This window comes from Eucyclogobius newberryi, unplaced genomic scaffold, assembly GCF_026437365.1.
Source record: "Eucyclogobius newberryi isolate DKJ021-1_F unplaced genomic scaffold, fEucNew1.0.hap1 SCAF_19, whole genome shotgun sequence".
NCBI classification, from domain to species: Eukaryota; Metazoa; Chordata; class Actinopteri; order Gobiiformes; family Gobiidae; genus Eucyclogobius; species Eucyclogobius newberryi.
In genome coordinates, this window is record NW_027315823.1 from 31,681,655 (window position 1) to 31,707,196 (window position 25,542).

Genomic DNA, 25,542 nt, shown 5'->3' on the forward strand with positions numbered 1-25,542 from the left:
ACAATATGAATTGCGTTAAGTAATCTATCAGACTGGATACACACTTTGGCTTTGATGACTATTTGCGGAAGAGATTATAGTTTATTGGTGTCAGCTGACCCTGATAGCTGAGTCAAGGCTGGTCATCGCGTGCATCAAACCTCTGCGTCCTATGATTGATTACGCACTCAGTGGAAGCCGCGTGCCAAGAAAGAGGTCGAGCTTATCAATACAACGACACTAAATTATGATGACTGTGTTGAAGAGTGTGATAAGCTATTTAAATCTGCTCTGTCATAGTATCATAGTAAATGTGAAAACAGGAATTGTACAGGTTTCAGCAATGTACGTACTACTAAAGGGTTTATGTTATACTGGTTAAGGTCATTATTTTTAGTTAACATGGTGAGCCATTTTTACCACCGCTGCAAATAGAGATGTCACGATAATATCAATATTTTGTGTTAGAAGAGACATTATTAATAGTGCAATTAGGGTTGTGTGTGATATCGACAAAAATGCACATATTTTTTCCCGATAGCAATATTCAGACAGAATCATGTCAGTCCAAAAGAAATGTGTTGTAACATCTTTAAACATATCACCATATACCCTTATTTGAACCATACTTTTTAATTTTAGTCAGTTTTTATTGCATTTGATATTCACATTTTGCCTTTATCTTGAAAACAACATTAACAATATGACCTAAAATTCTATATATTTTCCACCCCTAAGTGACATCCTTAATCCTCTTCTTCTTCTCCCGTGACAAACTTTATGAAATCAAACTTTCTGAATGATAAAGCAATTTCAAAGCAATAACTTATATAGATTGAATTACATTTTGTTACTAAAATGTTCCCAATTATATATTTTTTTAGTTCTTGTCACCTGCATATTCGCGATTATCGATTAACCATATCATTTTGACATCCCTAGCTGTGTTACTTTCACTTTACAATGATAAAAAACATTAAAAAAAACATTGCTCTCCATAACACACACAAACATTTACGCTCTCATGTTTCCCTGAGCCGTTACGCACCTCCGCTGAGGATGATGACGGCGAGGAAGAGCGCCATGTCGCTGTCGTCCAGCTCTAACGTGTTGAACTTGACGGAGAACTCAAACTTGGGCTCCATCATCTGACAGAAGGGCTTCCTCAGGCTCTTGAGGAACTCGCGCGTCATGAAGATGTGTCCGTACGAGATCAGCGTCCCGTCTTTGTTCATCAGAGGAGCCATCATGATGATCAGCACCTCGATCACGCCGTACTTCAGCAACGTCACCTGAGACAAAGCAAACCAAAAGCTGAGTATCGTTTGCAAAGTCGCCCGAGGATCACCTTTTTCCTGCTTTCCTCGGTCCTTTCTGACTAACTGTACAGGTTTATTCCAGCCTATTTTTGCGTTTCACCCTGGAGCGACTGAAAGGAAACGTTAGAAAAAGCTTTATTGACGGCATAATCTTTTGAAATTGCAGATTGGTGGTGGTCAGGCGTAGGAAAAGACCGAGGAGGAGATGATGAGGAGGTGGAGCGCGGCACAAACATGAAAGCGGATGTGCCCTCGGGATTGTGGGATTACATGGGGAGTAACTGGACGAAGACATGGGGAGTAACTGGAATGCTGTGATGAAGGCTGAGGTGTAGATGAGCCCAGAAGAAGAGGTGGAGGTGGGTGTAGGCCACAGTGAGGTCGTCCATGCTGAATTCATGCTCCACTTGTCCAGGATTTCCCCAACATGTGTGTTTACATTTGCTGGATTGTCTAGTCTGTTAACACTAATAATACTGTAAATGCAGGTCTATTTGAACCTAAAGCTGCAGAAATATATCACTTTTATGTAAAGCTGTGGTACTTAATTTTCACACAGCAAAAGGAGAAAGTCGGTATGTAAATCTGTCTAACTAATTAGCTCTCACAAAGCCACTGCTGCTCAACTCTTGATTCTGGGTTGATGACAAATATACTGTACTGTTTAGAGCAGGGCTATTCAACTCAAGGCCCGGGGGCCAGATCAGGCCAGCCAAATGATCTGATTCGGCTCGCTCAAATATTAAAATATATATATATATATATACTGGTATATATATATATATATATATATATATATATATATTCTTTTTTCTGGTTTAATTCTTAGGTAGTACTAGTTTAAACCTGGTTTGGTGCTCATTTAAATCTTGATTTAGATTGGATTTGTACCTGGTTTGTACCGGGTCTTGGTTCGTATTTTATTTTTTCACAAAAGTCTAATATAGCACTAGATATTTTACTAATATTGAAACAACTCTAGTTTAGGGGATATTTTGTGTGACCCCAAACTGTCTTAATAGTGGTGACATGTCCTCTCTGGCCCAGAGGCAATGCCCCTCGAGAAATCTGGCCCTCAGAAAATTAAGTTACCGTAAATCTCCCTGGTTTAGAGGAAAACATTGTCTCTTTTACAAAACCCCAGCTTTAATTGACTAAGGATTGATGGAAATAATACAGAAAGATTAGTGATATGCCTATAGAGATACTTCCAAATCCCATTGAGAACTCTAGCATCCAAGACAATCCCAAAACCAATACTGCTTAAATCATCTCCCTCACCTGGTCGTTCAGGTCCAGGTCGATGAATCCTGGGATGCTTTTTGCGAACTCCGTCACTTCTCTCACAGCCTCGGCCGATCTGGACTGACAACTGTGGAAGAACCTCATCTCTGCTGTGTCCAAGCACAAGGGCCCGATGTCACCGGGCAGAGCGCTGTAGTCTGACAGGGAGTTCACTGTCAACCCTGTGCAGGAAATACAGTATTTTAATGCATTTAGTTCCATGTTAGCTTACAGCATTGTGTAGTAGTCAGAGAGTCAGAGAGAATAGCTTCCTGTTTAAAGGTGCCATTTTATTTTAACCATGCGAAAATATATAATATTATGACATTTCAAGTGGTCAATTTTGTATCATTATTATTATTGAGCATTTGTATCGTATGAGTATCGAAATTGAGTTTGAAATGTTTGTATTGTTACGACAAGTGAATATATTTGCAGGAAACTGAGGCTAGAGTTGCATGACAGATTGATGTATGTATTGAAGGAGGACAGGAAGTGAACTGGTCTGAGAGAAAAGGATACAAAGAGGTTTAGAAATAAACAGAAATCGTGTTACTATTGTATTTACACTGACCACTAAATCCGTTTGTATTCATAGGCGTTTGTTGCTGCTGATCCAGGGTTGGTACTTTGAGGTTGATAAAATGCTCTCCCTCCAATAAAGACTTCATATCATGGATGACAAAAGGCTGTAACAAGGAAAATAACACAAGAGAGACAAGCGGCGTTATGTAACAGAGCTGACGTAACATGAGTCCTGTCTATTCAAGTCAAACACATGTAAACACTGTTTTAACTGTGGTCAAAGCAAACACAACACGCCTTGGGAGAATTTATTGGCAACTTGAACAATAAATGTGAAATGAAGCTTGAATGGTAAAATAAAGACATGCACAAATGTGAAAAGGATTGCACAAGTTCTACAACAACAGTAATTTTCCAATTGCTTTAAAAAGTGGAATAAAATGTTGATAAGTTTGATGTGCATGTGTTTATTTGTGTGTTTTTAAAAGGGTTTCTGTGCAGCACTTTGGAAATGTTTCAGTTTATAAAATGTGCTATAGGTAAGTGACAACACAAATGACAACTAATATTCATGAGCTAAAAGTCATCAAAGTAACCCATGATTATGAGTACTAGTGCACTGCTTTGTATTACCTTCTTATTATCCTATTTTTACTGTGAACAAGGTTAACCCTACGAGGGAACTATAAAGGTGTTGAGGATTCAGATTTACATATATCAGACCATATATGTCCCCCTAGGAGCTGAATTTTATTCTTTGAAAACACTGTCAATGTCTCTAAATGTGCGTGTTCCGTGAGTAAGGTGAGCCATGAGTTGATTGATAGCTTCTGCCAGTCTTCCAGTTTATTATGATTTATTTTGTTTATTTTTTGCGATTGTAAGTGAAATGAGGATAACTAACTTGGTTTGAAAGGTTATCTAGGGAGTTGAGGTGTCTCCAAGGAGAGCCATTTTTGGACAAACTGGGATGTGACAGCCAATAATTTCTGGCAGCCTATTTCTAACCCCCCGACCAATAGTGTTGAATGTGTGGGCGGAGCCAAAGTGCACGGAAGAAGTCGTCTCTGATTCATGGGCAGTGTGGACAGGTGAGAAAAGGTTTACTTCTGTTATTATGAGCCCTGCGAAGGGTGATAGTCATATCTGCAATCCATTTTTCTATTGGAAGGACAATTGCACAATCATTTGCAAATAGTGAACGTATCCGAGATAACTTTTTGAGAGGTTTCAAAGATTGTATTTTCACGGATAGTACAAGGATACAATACTATTTGAATTAAACTCATATCTAATTGACAAACGATGCACATTCCAACGAACCATGACATTTTAGAGTGACATAAATTATCCAGAAAGACGCAAACACTCAAATTAAAAGCCGACCACACAAGAGCAAATTTCAAGGCCTGGAGTGTGAAAAATGTAAATATTCGACCAAGTATACGCCCTGTTTGATGTAGATTAGTAACTAACACAAGCCTCCCTCAGACAGACAGTCAAAACAAAAGAGACAAAGATACGGAGCAGCCTTGAAGCGCTCTGACGTCGACCACAGGCAGCGCCTTTCACTTCAACAGTTCCACAGGACTAATGAACAATACAGGAGAAGGCTGGGGAAAACAAACAATTCAAATGAAATGCGGCATGAGGCCCTTAAAGGTGCACGGCAACGTTTCTGATGGAGGGTCTGCCTTGTATTTTTCTTTTAATTTTATTGTTTTGTCTGGAATTTATTATATTAAACTTATCTAGAGTTTATTCAATTACAGGTGTTTTTTAAATGGTAGAAATACTATGAATTGTATGTGGACTTGCCTCTCCAAAGATCCGACCTGTAACTTGCTGTAACACCTGCTGCTGTCACCTGCTCGTCTCCATAGAGATAGATATATTTAATGCAATTCCAGGAAAAACAGAAACGTCCTTCACCAGAAGTTTTATAGTTCAGCTTTAAGGGTCGACGTCAAGGTTTATACGTTTGAAATGTCCCTTTTAAGCAGTGTTTTCTCAAAGCTGTTATATTCTGTAACTGTTTTAAGGAAAAATATCTGAATATTTGTGTCATAATGGCTGCAGGTGACACAATCAGACCAAATTACAAGTCAGTCCTGCGGAGAGGTGAGCCGGCTCACCATAAAAGCAACTGTAATTGAACAAATGTAAAATAGATATGCTTAATGCCAAACTGTGGAATATTCCCACCAGGAAAGCTGCATATATAATAGTGCACCTTGAAGTTTGCTCTGAACTTTTAAGGTTCACACTTGGACAAACAAAAATTGGGACTAAACTGAATCTAAACCCGGAAACCAGGACCAGAACTAGGACCATGTCAAGTGTAGATCAGGACTAAACATGGCTCAAACCTGGACCAAACCTGGACCAAACCTGGACCAAACCTGGACAAATGTGAACGCACCCTTAGTTTATGAGCGATCTAATACAAACTGTCACTTGTGATGAAGTTGCATTCGTCTGAGCTGTTTAAATGTATTATAAACTGGATCTCACCACGTTGTCCCCACTCTTCCCGGAGAGGATGGCCCTGGCCTTGGCCTTGGTGAGGGGGAAGTATTTCAGATATGCGTCGTACAGATGTCGTGACAGAGCTCTCAGATCCGCTGCCTCTGGATGCAACAGCTCCACGTCTGACGAAAACTCAGCCAAAAGCTTCTCCTTCTCCGCCTGAGGCATTCGCCCGAATCGGATCGCTGGGAAAATACAGAGAAACATATTTAAGATCACATACTATCCATTTATTTGATCCATTTATCCATTTCCCATCTCCCGCCTCTGTCTGAACAATTGAAAACAAATCCTCTTCCACGCTAAATATATTTATTTGTATTAATAAACTAGTAAATAGTCTCAAAAGCATTGCTACATAGAATAAATGAGGTCTGATGTTCTGAGGTCTGGAGCTCCACTACATCACAGCTGGTGCCAAAAAACAAATTTCATTTACAATAGTTACAGGATTGAGTTTACAGTTTTATTACTCTCTTTTATTACTCTATTTTTTCAACTAAATTGGTTCAACAGGTTCAACAGTTTGGTGATAAGATTTTTCAATTCTAATCCAGGTCAGACACTTATTCAAGGAATCTGGTACAAACAACAACTGTGACATGCACTGGAGACGATACTGAACACACTGCACACTGTATTTTCTTTTTCTCTCTTTTAAATACAATACATATGTCCAACAATTAAGATGTCGCCTCTGATTGGTCCTCCACAGACTCTTTTCTATTTCAATATGACTAAAAGTAGCAAATAAATGTCATAATAACAATTTTATATTTGCTTAGGTGTAAAGGTCTAATCTGTAAAAGTCTAATCTGAATTTGAACATTTAAAGGTTTGCACAGACCACTCGATTGGATCTTGTTTGAAAAAAGGTTACATTCACTTCATTTACCACTTCATAATCTGGACTAAACCAGGACTAGATCCAAAACTAAACTTGAACTAGACTAACATGTTGGGATCAGATTTGAGCAGGATCTTCACCCGTCGCTCTGCCCCTGTCTCACTCTGTGAAGGCGTGTCCAAAGGGGAATTACACAAGCTCATTCTGCCTTATATCATATTTTTATTGATAAGCATGTCTGCGGGAGTCGCTGCAAAAAAGGAGATTTTGTAGTGGCAAGTTTGCATATAAATATACATGTTTTATCTCTGTTTTTAGCTAACTGGGTTGTAAAAGAAGTAGTAAAGATAATAATGATAACAGCAGTAGAAATTGGCAACACATTATCAATTTGCCACAAGAAACATGACTAATTTGTGATCTTAATAGCAAACAATACAATACAGTCCCTTAAATGTATTCTCTTCCAATGATTAAAGAAATCTAGAGTTAACTTTTATTCAAGTTTTTTGATGCTGTTCTACAAGGTTCCTGAAGTAGTCTATTGAGTTACAGGATTGTTTCAATAAAAAACGATTACTATTTTATGATGTTGTGCTGGTTTATGATGACATGATCAGACGAGACATGCCTTTAATTCATAACGATGGAAAACACTTGTAAAAAGCCAAAGAACACGTGTTATGAAAGGGTTAAATAGTTGAGTAGGAGTTGGAAGTCATTCATTCAGGCCTGTGGCAGCATCGGCGGCGTTGTGCGTGTGTGACCGTAGCGTGAGTGCGATTGTGCAAGCGACAGAGATAAATGTACACCTTAAACAAATGAATGAAACTGGCAACGCTTCAACAGCCGTGACACAGCACCTCAGACTGTACCGGTCCAAGTACCACACGACTGTCAATCATTTACGCCAAAACAAAGTAATGAGGGCATTTTATAAGCGGGTTTGTAACACATTAAGATATTTTAACTTTAAAAGCTTAAACTTGGTAGAAAGTTATTAGTGCTCAGTTACATTTACCTGAGTTATAATACTTTTATTTACTTAAGATTTAGTTTAAGCATTAGTAGTAAATATTTGTTTACTCTTACAGCTGTGAGTAAGTCTACAAGTGAGAAAAGCTTTTGACAAACAACATTAAAGACAGACTTTTAGGAGCTTTTAATGATATTAGGATTATACCTTCTTAAAACTAGAAAATTTGTTTTAGGCAAAAAAAATCCTTAAAATAGTGAAATTATCTACCAATGCAGTAAGTGAACGTTACTTATCAATTAAAAATCTTACTTATTTAGCATTTATTTAGTAGAAATGCTTTCAAATCAGATTTTCAGTAACAACTCATAGATCAACATTACGATTTAAAATGTCTCGAGATGATAAATATGGCAGAAAAAAGCACGATAGCACTTCTTATATTGTTTTTTGTTTCTATTGTTTGGAAATTTCAGAACGTGAAACCAGAAAAGTCTGTCATAAATCACACAAACTCAAAATTCATAAATCATCCGAATACATTTTTCCACTAAATTGTCAATACTCAAGCAGCAGTTCCTTCACTCAGTTCTTATCTTTACTTGTGAAATTTGCTCACTACTTTTTACTTGAGTAATATACATTTTTAAGTAACGTTACTCTTACTTTGGTCACACAAATATTTCTTTTTGTATTAGAAGATTACACACACCTACGCTTTCCTTTATAAAAGACGGGAAAATATATAAATCACAAAACATCTCACAACTGGTTCCACAAAGCATTATCCATTGAGCAATTACATTATGGATTTATAATAAAACTAATCAATCATGTGAATCATTTATATCCAAATTCCTTGAACATTTGTGTACTCGCCGTTGTATTGTCTCAACAATGGAACTACGCTTTAGAAACCATCTTTTATTTAAACTGAGCGCGACCACGCCTCGACAACTGGAGCAACAAAACCAACCAGAGATTCAGGGCTTTATCAACGAGGCGGAGCCGATCCACTCCCACACACCAGCGTTCAACTGCATTCAGCAGGACGGGAAGGTGTTAGCGGACACTGGATAAGTCAAACACATCTGTTTAAAAGTCGCATTTGGAGCCCCAGGTCCAGACGCCAGAACACTCAGCTCTGACCCACATCCACACCACAAAGTCCCAGAACTTTGCCAGGTTTGCTCTGTTCACACTCAGCATTTGTCTCTCTGTATTCTATCACTATAACAATGTGCTGCACAATTTAAATGGAATAAAATGGAACTTAACTGTAACCATGTAACCAGTGTAACCATGGAAAACAAGCGCGTGACCAAAGAAGCGAGCAGTGGTTCTGGTTTTATTCACACGTCGCTGCTCTGGCAAAATGCTTGGTTAATTCCAAAGTCAGGCAGTGTGTATTGCATTTACTCATGAGGTGGCATCATCCAAAGACATAATCTATTCACATTTGAACAACGTTGTACATTTGTAGCACATTGACACGGTTTCCTGGTTCTCTCAGACCTAACGCCCGAGCTTCTGTCAGCTCCAAAGTTCAGAACATCTTATGGACGGTCCAGTTTCTCCTCTAATGGACCCCGTCTGTGGAACTCTCTTCCCGCTGACCTAAAACTACAAACTGAGCCGAACATCTTCAATAGACGAGTTGCACACAAGATCATTCTGAGTGAAATGCAGGTCGTTACTATTAAGATTGTAGACTTAAAAAACAATCAATCAATTAGTGAAATCTAATCTGAACTGTTAAAGGCACTACTAGGAACTGGTGTTGCAAATTATATGTCCATAAAAACAGATTACTACAACACATTCATCTTTGTTTGTTGCAGTGGCGTGCAGTCGGAGCAATCAAGGCAAGCAGTGATTGGCCAATAAAATCTAAAATTACAGTGTGTCACAATTATATATAAACTGTTCTAAAATATGTCCGAATAAGCCTGTTTTCCCTTCACTTCTGCTGCTGAAGCTTGGCTGAACTCAGTGTCTTTTAGTGGCCCCTATAGTTCACTAGGCATTACTGCGGGAAGCTTGGTTCTTCTTCTCCCACAGCGGCGCAGTCTTTTACCTTCTTCAGAGGCCAGTTCATGCTCCGCTCTCTAATATGAGCTTTAAGAACCAGAGCGGAGAGCAGCTTCTTTTAGAGGTCTGCACATGCTCTGAGGACAAACCCATGGATCTGTGCTTAAACCACGCTGAAGAAACATGTGAGGGAATCTTAGAAACGTTTTAAAAGTGATTGTTTGAAGCTAAGGCTCTGTTAATGTTTCCAATGATTAGATGATAGTTAGAAATTCATTTAACAACATACAACGCTAAATTGTGTAACAAATTAGACAGTGAAGTCATCTTATTTAACTCATTTAGCACCAGGACAGGGTGTGGGAGGTTAGCTCAGTAGGTTGTGTCAAAGCCAACCCTTGCATAATAGAATGTGTTTTTTTTTTCAGTTTTGCGTTATCCACTAAATATTTATGAACCAAGTTATTAAAAACATGTAAAAGTTGTTTATATTTTTCAGTATTAAGTGTCTTTTGTTGCCTTTCGCATGTGACACGTCAGACTGAAAACCATAGTGTGTGTTTTTGTACCGACTCACTGTATTTTTTGAGAATGTGGCGAGGTGTTACCCTTCGACCTGTCTTTTGTCTCATTGGGAACTGAAACGTGGCCAAAGGTTGTGACGCTGACCACCACAGAACAACATAGTTCTGAACAGAGACTCTCTGAGCGCCTTCACGACCAAAACGGACGTGCTGAGGTCAGTACTGTGCCACTTTCACAGAACTCGGCACTTGAGACGCTACTTTATTTTTAGAGGGTGCACGCTAGATTCATGTCTAAAGGGCAGGTATTAGAAAGTAGGACAAATTACGCTTTTTTGTTTCCATCGATATGTACGATATGTAATTTGAATTTGAATCCAACTTAGCAAAATACTGCTACTACACAGATTCTATGAACAGTTCCTTCACTGTTAATATGTATATTAGCTTTTATAACCATTTGTCATCATTAAATGTGTAGACTACAGGAACATAGTAGGCCTAATGTATTGTATGGGATGTGAGTGTTTGGTAGGGTATAATATGTTTTGTTTTTATATTCTGAAACCTTGTATAGATTATTCAGTTAATCCAGTCAATATTATAATATAACCAGTACAAAATAAAGTAATTAAAATCACATTTAACTATATAGACTTACTTACTAAGTTTAATGCTGTAAATTAGATTTGTTTTCAGACAGACACCGGTCAGTGAGGCAGCACAGCCTCAGCAGTTATTCACGAAGAACATGCATTACACTTGGGTCAAAAAGCGCGGGGAAGAGGCAATAATGCACATGCAACATATTCTTCAGAAGAATGATTCTATAGTTTGATTTCATAAAAAGATTTTTACTGATGTTTGGTCTCAGTAATCGAGAATAATCGTTAAATTGTGTTGTTTTTTTCTCAATAATTGTAATGCTAAAATTTGATATTGTGACATGAACTTCCAAAGAAAATCATCTCTTTTAGTTTCGTTTTGCTTTACAGTTGAAAAGTGTTTCATACAATGTTTTGTGAAAAACATTGTTGCTGTTACTCTCGACTTCCCAATTGTTTAGTAGTATTATTGCGTCTCTGGCATGTTTAATAAAGTAACGTACCGTTGTGTGACATGCCCACGTTGAGACACTTCTGAAAGCGGCAGTACTGACACTTGTTCCGGGATTTCTTGTGAATGCGACAGTGAAGGTCACAGTGATCGTAGACCAGCTTTAGCCGAATTGTGCGTCTGAAGAAACCCTGAAAAACACACAAAAGAAAGTTAAATATTATTTATGTCACAGAGGTTTATCAGATGTGTTTTTACAGGTCCTAAAATAATTTAAATAACAAAAACAACTGCTTTGCCTCATCTTGGTAAACAATTAGTTGTATGAATAACTGGTCCTATTGTACTCTCTAAAAGTTGATTAGTGACTGAACGCTCCCAAAACTACTACTACGTTATAATTGATCTCTCTATATTTCAATCATTATTAATTGTCGTATTTAAACCTAATTTAAATTAGTTACATCTTATTTTCAAACAGTGACAGTGTTTATGATAATGTAATTTGGCAAAGAATGTATATGATATTAGATATTGACAAAAATGAATATCTATATTTTTTGGGGCATATCCTGATAACATTAGTCAAACAATCGAAATGTATTAAAACATGAATGCATTAGTTGAGGTTTATTCATCAGTGAAATGTCTATAAAATATCACAATTATTTGAAAGTTTACAAAATGTTTATATTTAATCAGCTCTTTTTGAAGTATAATTTTTACTATGAACTACACACTCGATACAGTCCCAAGTTGCAGAATATGCAGGGTTTATTTTATTTTTGAGGAAGTTATTAAAATAGTAAATGTCTGCTTTGGGTGTCTCTGAGGTAGCATTAAAAAGCTTAATCTTATCTTACAAACGTCCTACGCTGAGCTCTTTCGCTCACGATAAATGAGACATAACACAACACGGTCAAATGATAAAATGCGTTTGGTATTTTCTTACAAAACAAAAGTGGGTGGTTGTGTTTGTTAAATTGATTTCCACAATTCACACGTGGTCCATTTATAACCCTGGTTTATTTTGGGAGTCAGGAAGTGAAAATGGGGGGGACACAGCTCCACCTTAATAAAGAATGTTTTCTGTTTTGAAACAATTAAATGTTTGCTCGTTTGGCTGACCCGCTCTTCTGGTGCCGGTTCCCCCAGAGACCAGTAAGAACAATGAGCCCTGAGCCTCTCGGCCGGCCTCAGCGCAGTCGTGCGTTCAAAATAAGCACTGACCTGCCATTTATGAACCTTGTCTATCAACGTTTCATCGAACTCCAAGGCAATTACCAGCGCTCAACGTGCTAAGCTCTGGTTAGTACATTAACAGAGGCGACCTGAGTTAATTTGGTCTGACGTGGGTGCAAAGGGTTATCAGAGATGCTACATTCATACTTTACTGCACACAGCTGTACAACAACTGACCCTTGTGTTGTAGATAACCTTGTGCAAGCTACCTTTTTCATTTTTGCACTGTGTTTTGACCGCTTGTAAATATGTAACCTAAGGGAACTGTTTTATATCTTTTTTGGTTTAAGTTTGGAATATTTGGCTCCTTTTTGACACATTTTTTGCTATCATCACTCAGAGTTTTAATGTCATTCTATTTGCTGTTAGAAAACGTTTATTGTAATGTGTGAGCTACTGTTTGCAAGGAATTTCCTTTGTAAATCAATAAGTTCTAAGTCATATGTTGGAGAATTTGCTACTGTGTGGCTTTCCGTACGCTGTTGTTTTAGAAATAAATGAGTTACATAAACTTTACAATCTCTCTTACTGTATCATTAATACTGCTGGACTTAAAAAGCCCGATATGTGAAATGATAGAGCAAACCTAACTCACTTTAACATCTTATGAAACACCAATATTGGGACTAAACCCAGAACTAAACTTGGACAAGACCTGGACTAAAGCCAGACTAGAACAGGACCAAACCAAGTCTACATCAGGACTAAACTGGGCTCAAATCAGAACCGTGTGTGACTCAAATAAACTACAGCACTTTTTGGACAAGACCAATTATATGGATAGTGAAATGTATTTGCATTTGACACCAAAGAAACCCACAACAAGCAATCGACATGTAAAATAACTGTACGTGTTACAAAAAGGGTGAATTCTATGTGATAATGTTTGGTTGCTCTTCACTGACCTCCGAGCTCCTCTTTGTTGTGTTGAATGTTTGCTTGTCTGAGTTTTTAAAATCCCAAAAATAATACTTGATTTTCTTGTCTTTCTTGTCAACCATATCTAAATTACTGTAACAACGTATCAGTAGTAGTAATGATCTGTCCAGTATATAAGTATTTAAATGTGCCATGCTTTGTCCAGCTCTCAGAAGCACAAAGTAGCGCTCCAACAAATGACTCAAGTAAGAGTCACAAAGAATTTGGGGAAACTATTACTCAAGTAAGAGAAGCTTTAGGAGTGACTGTCTGAACGCAACATCTGATTTATGATTTGAAGTTTATGTAAGTGGAAAGACAAAACATTAAATAATGCACAAAATCTGGTATTTTCAAAGGATGGGCACAAAAATCAAATAACTAAATCATACCTGAAGGAGCGGTGCCAGAAACATGAATGTTCAAACCATTTCATGTTGTCGACATAAAGCTTTGGTCACTTGTTAGATTTACTCACAGTGGGAAGAAGAACCAACACTTTTACTCAAGCAAGAGACTGTTAAATCAATAACAAATATGACTCAAGACGCAGTATAAGTACAATCTCTTGATAACTGAGCACTACCACCTCTGCCGCTCATTATGAAGAACACCGACTTTTGAATACTTCACTTTTTTGAATCGAGCTCGGTTGCATAAATCTGCTCTATTTCTATGTTGGGCACATGATGAACTCTGCACAAACTGATCTTCTATGGCTCAATATTTCAGAGAAATTGGAAATAGACTCAGACTTCCCGCACACTCTCTATACGCAGGGTTCAGTCTGAGGTTCAATGGCAAATGCACAGAACTCGTGGTCAGACAACATGAAAAGGGCCCAATACTGCCCCTAAAATGTACACATGAAGTGCCTCTTCTATGAATGAGACAAAAGGAAACGACGTCCTTCCACTTCCTGACAATAAGTGGGCACAATACTGTATATTCAACCAAAAAACACTGTCATTTCTTAATTGGTACAAGCAGTGTTGATTTGTGTGTTTTTTGGGATTTCAAATAAAGGGGATGGGGGTTTGGGGGGTCCTTTCCCTGGATTTTGGTGCGTTTTGGACACACCGACCACTTTTGACTTTGTATAATCGCCCTCTGTAAATAAATGTAACTTAAATAAGTGTCTCATCATGATTTATTATTCTAGTTATTATGTTGCATCTGATGTTTGATCCATCTTCTGTAATTTAACCAAAGATCGCACTGTTTCTCCTGAAAACAAACTCCGACCTGACCGTTTCAGGCACGTATCATTTCTCACACGCAGTTATTCTTTCAATGATTACATGTTTTATTTATGTGTACTTATTAACCAGGAAGTCCCATTGTAGTCGAATATGTGATATTTGATGAGGTGAAGCTAAAGAGATGCCACTTATTTGTTTCTCGTCTTGTTCTTTTGTCATTTTGATGTGATTCCCGCTCTATCTGAATCATTAAACTTAATAAAAGCACATTGGGGAGTCTGCGTGTAGTTCAGAAAAGGATTATGCTTATTGGAGTCCCTGACCTTGCAGCCCTCGCAGGCGTGGACTCCATAGTGAAAGCCCGAAGCTCTGTCTCCACACACTCTGCACTCGATGTTCAAAGACGTGGTGGTCGTTGTCGTCGTGTCGTCCTGGAGTTTGGAGAACACTGGACTTTCCGTGTGCTGAGGGGGAGATTCAGGCTCCAACTTTATGAGATCTGAAAAGACAAAATAGAGTCGATATCTTTGAATTCACTTTTTTTTTTTTCTTCCCCTTTCTGTAAATGTATTTTCCAGTCCGCTCTTGTTTCATGGTTCAAGATTCAGATGATGATTTATAGACTGGTTTCATGCTGAATGTGCCATTGTGAAAGTCAGATTGAAAAACCGTCTGTTGCTTAAAATCCGTGTCCAGAAAGAAAAGGTTGAAGCCAATTTCTTTCTTTTTTTTATTATACTTTGGGAACACAACGGTGAAGTATGCAAGGGCAAGTGTTTCAAGGGAACATTATTTATCATCTGAAACACACGATTCTCTTTGCTCACATGCTTTGTCAATGCGAGTGTCAGACTCTGTAATATGTTTGCTGTTGAAACACTGAGAGCTGAACACACTGTGCATTTCCAGGCGCTCAAAGTCATGCAGTTTTCAATACTTCTCACAACGACACTCACATGACACAAGGTAGGAAAGGTGCGAGAACCGTCTGGCCGAGGACACAACTTCCTCTTCCCAAACCGCCCTCGGCCCTCCCACTCAATATTGTAAAGTGATTGTACGGTACGAGTCGGTTTGAGAAAAGTAACCAGGGATTTAACTCAAAACCACTGAGGCACTGTCACCTGCTGTAACCTGGTGGATCCTGGTATTTGAGGAAGTTTGTTGATTTAAATTTGACTCATGTATTAAGAATAAAAATAACAACATACAACAAATTGTGACACTTCATTGTCATTTTCTGAGCTTATGTCAAATGTATTCTTTACTGTTGTGTGCACCTGCAGATGGAACGTGGTGACTTTGTTCACGGTCGACGGTCACAGACGACATGACAATGAAGTGAATCATCGGAGATTTTGCATTTGATGTAGTTTTGATGAGCCTCCAAACCTTTAATAAGGCTTGGAACACTAATACTAAGTCTGTATCTCATCAAAATGGGTGTTATTTAAGTTATTAGAGCAGAATGTTTCTAATTTACAGTAAAACGTACTACTTTTTGTTGTTTATGTAGTAGCCTGAGGGCCAATCAAAATTGGTCGAAGGGCCGCATTTGGCCTTCGGGCCATAGTTTGGACACCCCTGAACTAAACTAAAAAAGCCCGCCGCACTCACTGTGTGTGCTGAGTGTGTCCATGCCGCTCCTGTAGCCGTGCATGCCGCTGTAGTCCAGGCTGCTCAGGCGCTCCTCGGTGTGCGGCGGCGGCGGCGGGCTGAGGTCGTAGGTCACGGCGGAGGAGACGAGAGGAGGAGACACGGAGGAGGCCAGGGAAGAGCTGGAGATGGAGGAGTAGTCGAACGTGGACATGTGCTTCATCTCCAGGGCGTGGGAGCCGCAGTCCAACTCCGAGAGATCCACGGGACTCAAGCCAAACGCAGAGGGCCAGGTCAGGAAGTGCTGAGTGTCCACCATGATGTCCCGCACTGTGGAGAGAGAGGACGTGAAGACTGTGTGGGCTTGTTATGAGAAAACAACTCATGAGACAGGAGCCGTTTGGAAGATAAGGATGGAATTAGGATGCTTTCTGGAAACGCATCAGTGAGAATATGGCAACAACATTGAAGAGCCAATAATCTGAAACTTAAGTGTGTAAAATATATCTTTAATGTGAAGTTAAAGATACAATTTATTCTTGTCCATAAGCTGCACTGCACATAATCATAGTCAGAGCCACTTATTGTACGTATTAGTGTTGTGGCCTTCTACCTTCACAGTCTGTGTTAGATTTAAATCTATTTGAATAGATATTAGTCTTGATTTTGGATGTTTCACCTTCTGTTCTTGAACTGTGCATTGGAACACTAGAATGTCCTCTATTGTGGGACGAATACAGGTTCTCTTATCTTATCTTTACACAACATGAATTATCAAAATAAACCAAGCTCAGATAGTTGTTCGAGTTCTAGTTTATTTATGTGTTTTAGTTATCTATGTATAAATGAACGCTACACTTATGGACATACAATCACCAAGGTGTAATTTAATGAACAAAAATAGTTCCAAAGTTAAACATTACAAGTGTAGATAGACTTGTGAAGTGAGTTAAATATTGCAAAGTAGAGTTTTGTTTGTTTTTTTGGAGAAAACCCGTCCCACAAAGGGCCACATATTTACAGCACATTGGGTTGTATTTGGTTGTACAATTTGTCACTGAGGAGGAACAGAGACGATCTCTTCTTCTTCTTCTGTTCTGTTGCTGTTGTTTGGGTGCCAAGCTCAGTGATTATCAACTCTGTTAGAAAGGCTCTGAAGCCAAGGCTATCAACAGCAGCGGAAACTTTATTTTGTTCATTTGCAGTGGCCAAGTAAGATAAAACCGACCATTATAATTCAAGACATTACAGACAGAAAAAGAAAGGATCAAGATCAAAAAAATCAATACTCAGATATGAATTGATACTAAAACTAGAATACATATAGGATATATATAGGATACACATTTAAACACAATCAGTCCAAAACAGATGTCCAGAGTTAGCAATTTTCTGTTTGAACACTGACACTATTTTAAGCTTTACACACGGAGGAGTTACACATTGAGGGGAGTTATCAGCAGAAAATGGCCAAAGTCCAGTCGTTCCAAGAAGTCAGTTGAGTTCACCCACCGTCGTATCAGGTAAAGCCTTTCGAACGATACGCAACCAACGAGTCAACTCAGTTCAAGCCAAATGATGGACCTAATGTCACACTGGAAAAATACTGAAATACTGAGCTTATAAAACACCACAAGAGTGACTTTTAATTCATGTGAATGTGTCAATCTTTGCCTAAAGGTTTCCACTCTGCGGCAATGAGGAAAAGCTGGTTACTCCATCAGGCCAAGTTACAGGTCAGATCTGTGGAGAGGAGTCCCCGCTCACAATAAGAAAGCATATTTTTGGTTGCAATCAAAATGTTTGAATGAAATAAATGCTATATATAGATAAGTTTCATGCCAGAATGTGGGGCAATCTCCATGTGGACGCACCTTCCACAGGTAAAGTTACGCAGTGTACTTTTAAACTCCCTATAAGTTATCTGTTCTTTTCTTCTGTATCTACCTTGCAACAATGAAATTTCCCCATGTGTGGACAATAAAGGAATATCTTATCTTTAAGTTTGTATGAAAAACATGAAGGCTGTGTATCTGGATAAAGGCTGTGTATCTAAACTTACAATCACGCAATAGAAAATCTCAATCTTTATATTTTTACTCTCAAGTACGGTCAATGTCATCAGTTTCTTTTTCTCATTTAGCGAGAAATTAAAAATCTTTGCTTTTTCTAAACATTTCCGATATGAAACAATGTTGGTCTTAAAAATAGGAAGCAATACATTTGTGCTCTTAGGCTGACCCAAAGAAATGTGACTGGCAGTTAACACACTTTCTCAAAATACACCTTCCTCAATCAACCCCTGATTACAAAGAACCAATACAAAGGATGGAATTAATGATGCAACGGGGCAGATCCGAAATAGCGGCGCTCGCATGGCACAGTGGAAGGTTTAAAAATGGCTGCAATTACTTGGCAAAACATCCTCTCGTTTCAATCGCCTGGCGTTTCCTCTGCTTGTTGTGGAATGCGGCCGCAGGAATCCGAAGGGACGCACTTCAAAATCACGCCGATGCCACCATTGTTCCAAGACGCGGGCGAGAGAGGCGCAGATGCGTTTGACAGCGTGTCCTCGGGCTATGCTTCCCTTTGCCTGGAAATACTGCGACTATTAATATCTGCTGGGATTCGTTGGCAGAAGTCCAAGAGGTACCAATTTTAAAATAGTTTGAGAGGTTTGTTTACCATTTGTGCGCGTAAGAATCAGTTACCAGGCATTTCATTGAGATGGGGATACGTTCAGTTTCTAATCGTCAATGGCAGATTTTGGGCTTTTTAACTGTCAGCGATTTGGAGCCGAGTTCAGACTTTGGAGGAAGAAATTTGACAGTTTTTTTGGAGTGAAATGGCAATGATTACAAGTCTGCATTAGCATTAAAAGTAATTTCCATTTGTTTTTGATGACGCCAAATAAAACTGTATCGTAAAGTGTGATTTTTTGATTTTTTTGAGTATAATTTGGCTTTATAAAGGTTGTCACTTCTACAACAAGAAGGCGCTGGGTTCGATTCCCTGACGCCCGTGTGGTTCGCATGTGGCTATGTACGAGGTCAAAAGAGCGATAGTTTTCCATTTTCCTACCACAAAAACATGCACAGTAAAGTCCACTCCGGAGCCAAGACTCAAACGGAGACCAAGAATCTCAGCGGGGTCCAATTTATGTTCGATAAACGTAGCATAAGTTAAAGACAGTGGAAGTTACAACTAAAAGTATAATAAGATACTGTGTGCGTTTGGGCAACACTAAAACAAATACCAAACAAGACAAAATTGGACATAATAGTGTTGAAAATGATAATCTATTGTCTAAAAAGAGTTTTTTTCATCATCATTGTGGCATCCAGCTTTGAGCCTCTTCCGTCATGACGACACTGTGTATATAACAGTAAATACTACATTAGGCAAGCACTTGTAGTATGGGCTGCAGGACTCACCAGACCTGCCTGTTTGCCATTGGCCGTTGTCATTGTGCGTGATGGAGGATCTGACAGATACTGTAAAACCTCCTCCACACAAGCTCTGACATGTGGAAACCGGAGAACTGCTCTGGACTCACTCGTGTAACGATGGAGGAAAACACATGCAAACAAACACTCACTCAACACACAGAGATGTATTCAGTGGTGCAAAGTAACTAAAGTACAAAAGCAAAAGTACTGTACTGGACATATTTACATTTTTACAGTGGATACTTTTTACTTTTAATTTATTACAATTGAGAGCAGGTCTATTTATGTGGATTGAAAAGTAAAAAGTACGTTTAAGTTTAAGCACATTCATGGGTAAATGTGTACAATAGAAGCAGCTCTGCTTGTGTACAAGTCTCTCCATGGCCTAGCACCAAAGTACATCTTGGATATGTTAGTGCCATATGAACCATCTCAGACTCTGAGGACCTCAGGGACCGGCCTCCTGCTGGTGCCCAGAGTCAGGCCTAAACATGGACCGGCCTCCTGCTGGTGCCAGGGTCAGGACTAAACATGGACCGGCCTCCTGCTGGTGCCAGAGTCAGGACTAAACATGGGCCGGCCTCCTGCTGGTGCCAGAGTCAGGACTAAACATGGACCGGCCTCCTGCTGGTGCCAGAGTCAGGACTAAACATGGACCGGCCTCCTGCTGGTGCCAGAGTCAGGTCTAAACATGGACCGACCTCCTGCTGGTGCCAGAGTCAGGACTAAACATGGACCGGCCTCCTGCTGGTGCCAGAGTCAGGACTAAACATGGACCGGCCTCCTGCTGGTGCCAGAGTCAGGACTAAACATGGACCAGCCTCCTGCTGGTGCCAGAGTCAGGACTAAACATGGAACAGTCTTCCTGAAGATGTGAGACAGGTTCTACTCTGACAATGTTCAAATCTAAGCTAAAAACAGTTTTGTTTAGCTGCGCATATGACTGAAAGGATTTTTTCTTTGCACTCTTCTCTTTTGTTTGTGATTTCATTAGTTTAGACAATCAGTTGGAATTTTATTGTATTTCTGTTTCTATAATTTCTTTGGGATTTGAATGCATTTTTCCTGCTGTGTGAAGCACTTTGAATTACCTTGTGTATGAAATGTGCTCTACAAATAAACTTGACTTGACTTGACTAGAAACCTTAAGCAACTTTTGAATTTGAATTGACATTTGTTGACCAAAAATCTGCACAATTCTATTTCGAAATCACTACATTTATTCAGATTCAGATAATAAACGGTTCTCAAAATATGTGTGAAATACTTACTTTTTACTCTTCAACTAGATGTTTTATTGTGATACTTTTCCCTGCGTAATTGTGTGTTCGCTGTGTGTTCACCAATGTGTTTATCTCATACATTATTATATTTTGGACACTTAAACCTGATATTTCTATGGCATAACTGTCTTAAAATACATAAGCGTGTTGAAAATACCTTTGTGTTATGAAAACACTGAACATTTAGAAGTGAAGTTGTTATATAAAGCTGAAAACATCCTCCATGTTATTTTATCTGGAATGTTACACAGTATGGCATTAAACTTGACTATTAATACATGTTTTTCAATGTATTTCTTTCTTTTCTTTCAACCAAGGCGCAACATAAAGATAGATAAGTTATTCTGCAATGTATTTATTTATTGTGCCTGCTTTATATTATTGTTTATTATCATCATTTAACTTTTCTTGAGCACTTTCTTATAATGACATGTCTAGTTATTTTCAGAATATAGCTTATTTAAAGTCGATTCCCATGTCTCAACTTACAGAGAGGCCCCACACAGTTTAAATGTATTTTTTTTAATGAAAGCTGTCAGTTACAGAGCAGCTCCGGGGCCTAAACATGTGTTCACACTTGAAGAGGAGGAGATCTGACGCCCAGCAGCAGATTCTGACTCTGTTACAGGATTAAAACAGTCAGCACTTCAGTGATTTGTGACTTCTCAAATATGATCTCCAAACGCTGGGTTCAGGGCGGGTTTGGGGCAATTAGGGAATATTCAATTTGATGGTGTTCTTTAAGCATCAAGCTGTGGATTTGATCATTCCAAACACGGCGGTGACAGTGGAGACGTACAACGTTTATGCCAACACTGACTCTGGAGAAATGATGAATTGATTTACGGTAGTTATTTCTTTGCAATGGAATGAATGTTGCTTGGGCTGAGATATTCCAGATTGGGCTGGGCGATATGAACAAAAATGTATCCCGACAATAATTTAGATGATATTATGTCAATCCAACAGAAATGTGTTTAACTAATAAGTTTTAAACAATTCAATTATCAGCCTGTGGAATGTCATTATTTACATTATTCACAAAAAGCTCCCTGTATAAACGTATTTGTAAAAAATGAATAAAGAATATTATAATTATTCAAAAATATTGTTTCATATTTATTTTTAATCAGCATTCTTTTAATCGATATATATTATAATCAAATCTCCATGGAGACACGCTAGTGACTAGGCAGAGTTACAGGTCAGATCTGTGGACAGCTGACCCCTGCTAACAGTGCAGTTGAATGTTTTTAAGGTATTTTCTGGGGGAAATGAAACTATAATTGAACAAATGCAAGATAGACAGGTTTAATGCAATAATGCGGAACATTCCAGGCAAAGCAATAACATGTGGAACAGTTACATAGTGCACCTTTAAAGTTGTTTCATATTTTTTGAATGTACAATCCAGACAGAAACGATATGTCAAATCTATTTAGGATCAAAACCAGCTATTTTTATTACAATATATTAAAGTTGCTGACATGCTGTGTGCAAAAAAAAAAAAACTCCAGTTCAGTGTGCACTGCACGAACGACTTCTGAACTTACAGTCACACGAAAACAATAGTCATGTTTTTAAAGCAGCAAATATAAATGGTCCATTATCAGATTTCTGTTTTGCTTCAACTTGAAATAAAGGAACATCAGTCATAAAAACAAAACATGTGTGAAGAGTGCACTTCAGCTGGTTTTATCAGTGTTTGGGAGGGCGGTGCAGCCTCCTACACACCGCGAGTCACAAGAAAAAGTATTCAAGACGAGAGAAGAGTCAACACTGGATCAGTATATTCATGCTGAGGACAAAAGAGAAAACTTGCCCCGCTGCAGTCAACGCATTAGCGCTCTTATCTGCTGTATTTGAATAAAACTACAACCCCGCTCCGCCAAAGTCAAACTACTCCATTACTCATGCACAGTACAAGCAACTTTACAATCTCGACATGTGACTGCGGCGAAAAATGTTGTTATTATGTGGCAATCAGAGCTGGTAACAGAGGCACGGCCAGTCAGGCGGACGTCACCGACTCATGGGAACTTAGGAACTGCTGTGCTTGATATAGGGAGTTTATCAAAGTTTTGTTTCTTTTCTTGTTTATTTAAAAGGTGCACTGGGATGACCCCTTTTCATGTTATCTGTCCCCTTTTCAACTTGTACTTAACATTGATATTTAACACAATAGCAACATACAAAAGTACATTACAAACAGATGCCTGGTCCATTCCAACCTAATTTTCTTTTTCATTATATGTTTCATGTCTTTTTCCTGGTTTTTAATATTTTAATTACCATGTTAATGTGTTTTTAGTGTTTTTTTTTTTTTTTTATGTGTTTTTAACATTGTAAAGCGTTTTGAATTGCACTTTGTTTGAATTGTGCTCTATAAATACATTTGATTGATTGATTGATTGATTGATTGATCGATTGATGCCTTTCTTAAATGCAGTTATTATTTTAGATCCTTTGATTTCTTTCTCAAGATCATTCCATAAATTCACTCCTTTCACAGAAACAGAAAATATCCAAAGCCAGTCACTGCCACAGCTTAAAAAACTCCATAATTCATCTTCTGTAAGGACATCTTACTCTATAATAGCCGACAGTCTTTGAGCAAACAAAAGTGTCAGTATGAATCAAAATGCTCTGACTTCCTGTCTCAGTCTCTCTTCAGGAAACTGGCCCTGCTTTCACCTGCTGAGAAGAAGACATTCCAGAAATAAAAACATGTTTATAGTAAGTTCTGAATATACGTGTCCGGATACAAGTAATTAAGAGTGCGACTATTTCTGATCTGTGTAATGTATTTCGTAAAACATGATATAAAGATGACATGTTTTTCCTTATATTGATCAAGCACAATGTTTGATTCAATTGTATTTTGTCTTATTAAAACACAAATAAAGTGGCTTTAAAGTGATACAGACTTCATTGCCATTTAAGTCTTCAAAATCGTCAAATGTCATGAACCAAAGTGAACTGACCATGGACCTCTCCATTAATGACCCAAGCTCCTCAATGACGATTGGAATATTGTCTTATAATATTGCACATTTCACTATTTATTTTTGCTCATGATTGTGAAAAAATATCTTAACACTATGTAAGGTCCCGGAGCAGGTCACACCTCGTACGCCTCTTCCTGTTTCACCTGCTCCTTTCTCATCTTCTCGTTTTCGTGTGTCCATTTCTCTTCTTCTCATCCCTTTGATCTTTTCAGGTATGCAGAGGATTCAAACTCGCCCACAACCGACCTTTCCATATCAGACCATAAAGCCGTCGTCTTAATGTATAATAAGTGTCTGTAATATTTTCCTGATCACGATGTTCAGATGACATTATATCAATCCAACAACAAAAGTACAGAAGTATCCTATACCTTCATTTGATTTTTAGTTTTTTACAATAAATTTGATATACTATAAAATGTATATCGTCAATATTCAAACTCTTTGCATATATTCATAACAATATTCATGGTATTATCTACATTTAGATTGCTGTCATTTAATAACTCAACTTTAATAACTGCACATTTTTCAGTTTTTAACACTTATTGTTGCTTGCATTTATTTGATCATAGTTCACATTACTGCTATTAATATTCCTTGTTTTATGTTGCACAAAGTATAATAAGTTCCTATTTGTGTATATCACAATTACAGTTACTGACTAGATATGAATATATATAACAATCATAAAGTGCTGTAATTTAACAACTATAACAGTATTAAACTTGATTATAAATGAAAACAACAATGATCTAGAAGAGAGCATAAAGCATGAGTAGCTTTTTTTTGCAAAGTCTTATGATATAATGCTGATAGTTTTTGTTTCAGATGATCACAATAATAGAAAATGTTCAGCGGGCGATTATTGTCTACCCTTTTGATCGTAATAAATTATATTATTGTTTATTGTCCCATTTCTACTGACAATATAATTTATTCTGACGCTGAATCATTTAATATTAACTCATCTCTATTGCCCGAAGTATAGTAGCACCTACACATCCTGCTCTTGTGCATCATGTGGGCGGAGCTGCGGGGGCGGGGTGTGATGAGATGGGACAGCAGTGGAAAAGTCAGTGTCACCCCGGGGTCCAGAGTGCCCTCACCCAAACACCAGCGTCCCACGTGTCTGAGGAGCAGGTACAGGCCTCAGTCAGCTCACCTCAAACCTGGCACAGTGGGAGGAAGAAAACCACAATCTCTGTCATGTTGGCAGAGCTCTGAGTAAGACTGAGCCAGGCAAGAGATTTTGTTTGATTTATCTTGTTGTACGTTTTCCCCCTTTAGTTTAAGTCAGAAAGCTCAGGGGGGGAAAAAGTACAGACAGACAAAAGGTTAGCAACAGGTCAAACTTGGTCAAATTCTCTCACTGTAAATCCTACAAACGTTTCCTCAGTTAAGCCCAAATGAGTCACAATATCCAGACAAGTTTGGAATTCAAATTATTCCTATGTTTTTCCACCGTAACAAAAGCTGTAAACTAGACAAAAAAGTGAATTTAGACTGTAGAGTTGTTGCAATAGTAATATTTCAAACTTGATTTCGATACTAAGGAAAATATTCCATTCTGGATACCAATTTTGATATGACAATGATAATGAAAACATTTTTTGTGGTCCAAAACAGACAACAACTGTGGTCTTACATGAGCGCCGATCATTTTCAAACGATTCACAAAAAAAAACATTTTGTCTCAATAATGCAATCTTTTCCTTAATGTTTCTGTTCTGCAGGTCACATGGAAAATTAGCTCTCTATTATGGATTTGTAC

The 25,542-nt window shown here is 38.3% G+C and overlaps 2 protein-coding genes across 3 annotated transcripts in view; both read right to left on the minus strand.

Moving 5' to 3' along the window:
* The window catches only part of mrto4 (MRT4 homolog, ribosome maturation factor), a 286,325-nt gene that overhangs the window by 66,274 nt on the left and 194,509 nt on the right, over nt 1-25,542 (minus strand). The window lies entirely within an intron of this gene.
* Nucleotides 1-25,542, minus strand: part of pparg (peroxisome proliferator-activated receptor gamma) — a 45,179-nt gene that overhangs the window by 3,512 nt on the left and 16,125 nt on the right. For both annotated transcript variants that reach the window (XM_072452647.1, XM_072452646.1), the window contains exons 2-8: nt 16,050-16,358; nt 14,756-14,931; nt 11,123-11,261; nt 5,622-5,821; nt 3,157-3,271; nt 2,580-2,764; nt 1,028-1,271 (exon numbers count right to left, since the gene is read on the minus strand). In XM_072452647.1, the coding sequence (XP_072308748.1) occupies nt 1,028-1,271; nt 2,580-2,764; nt 3,157-3,271; nt 5,622-5,821; nt 11,123-11,261; nt 14,756-14,931; nt 16,050-16,347 (1,357 nt within the window). In that variant the 5' untranslated portion in view covers nt 16,348-16,358. The remainder of the gene's footprint in view (nt 1-1,027; nt 1,272-2,579; nt 2,765-3,156; nt 3,272-5,621; nt 5,822-11,122; nt 11,262-14,755; nt 14,932-16,049; nt 16,359-25,542) is intronic.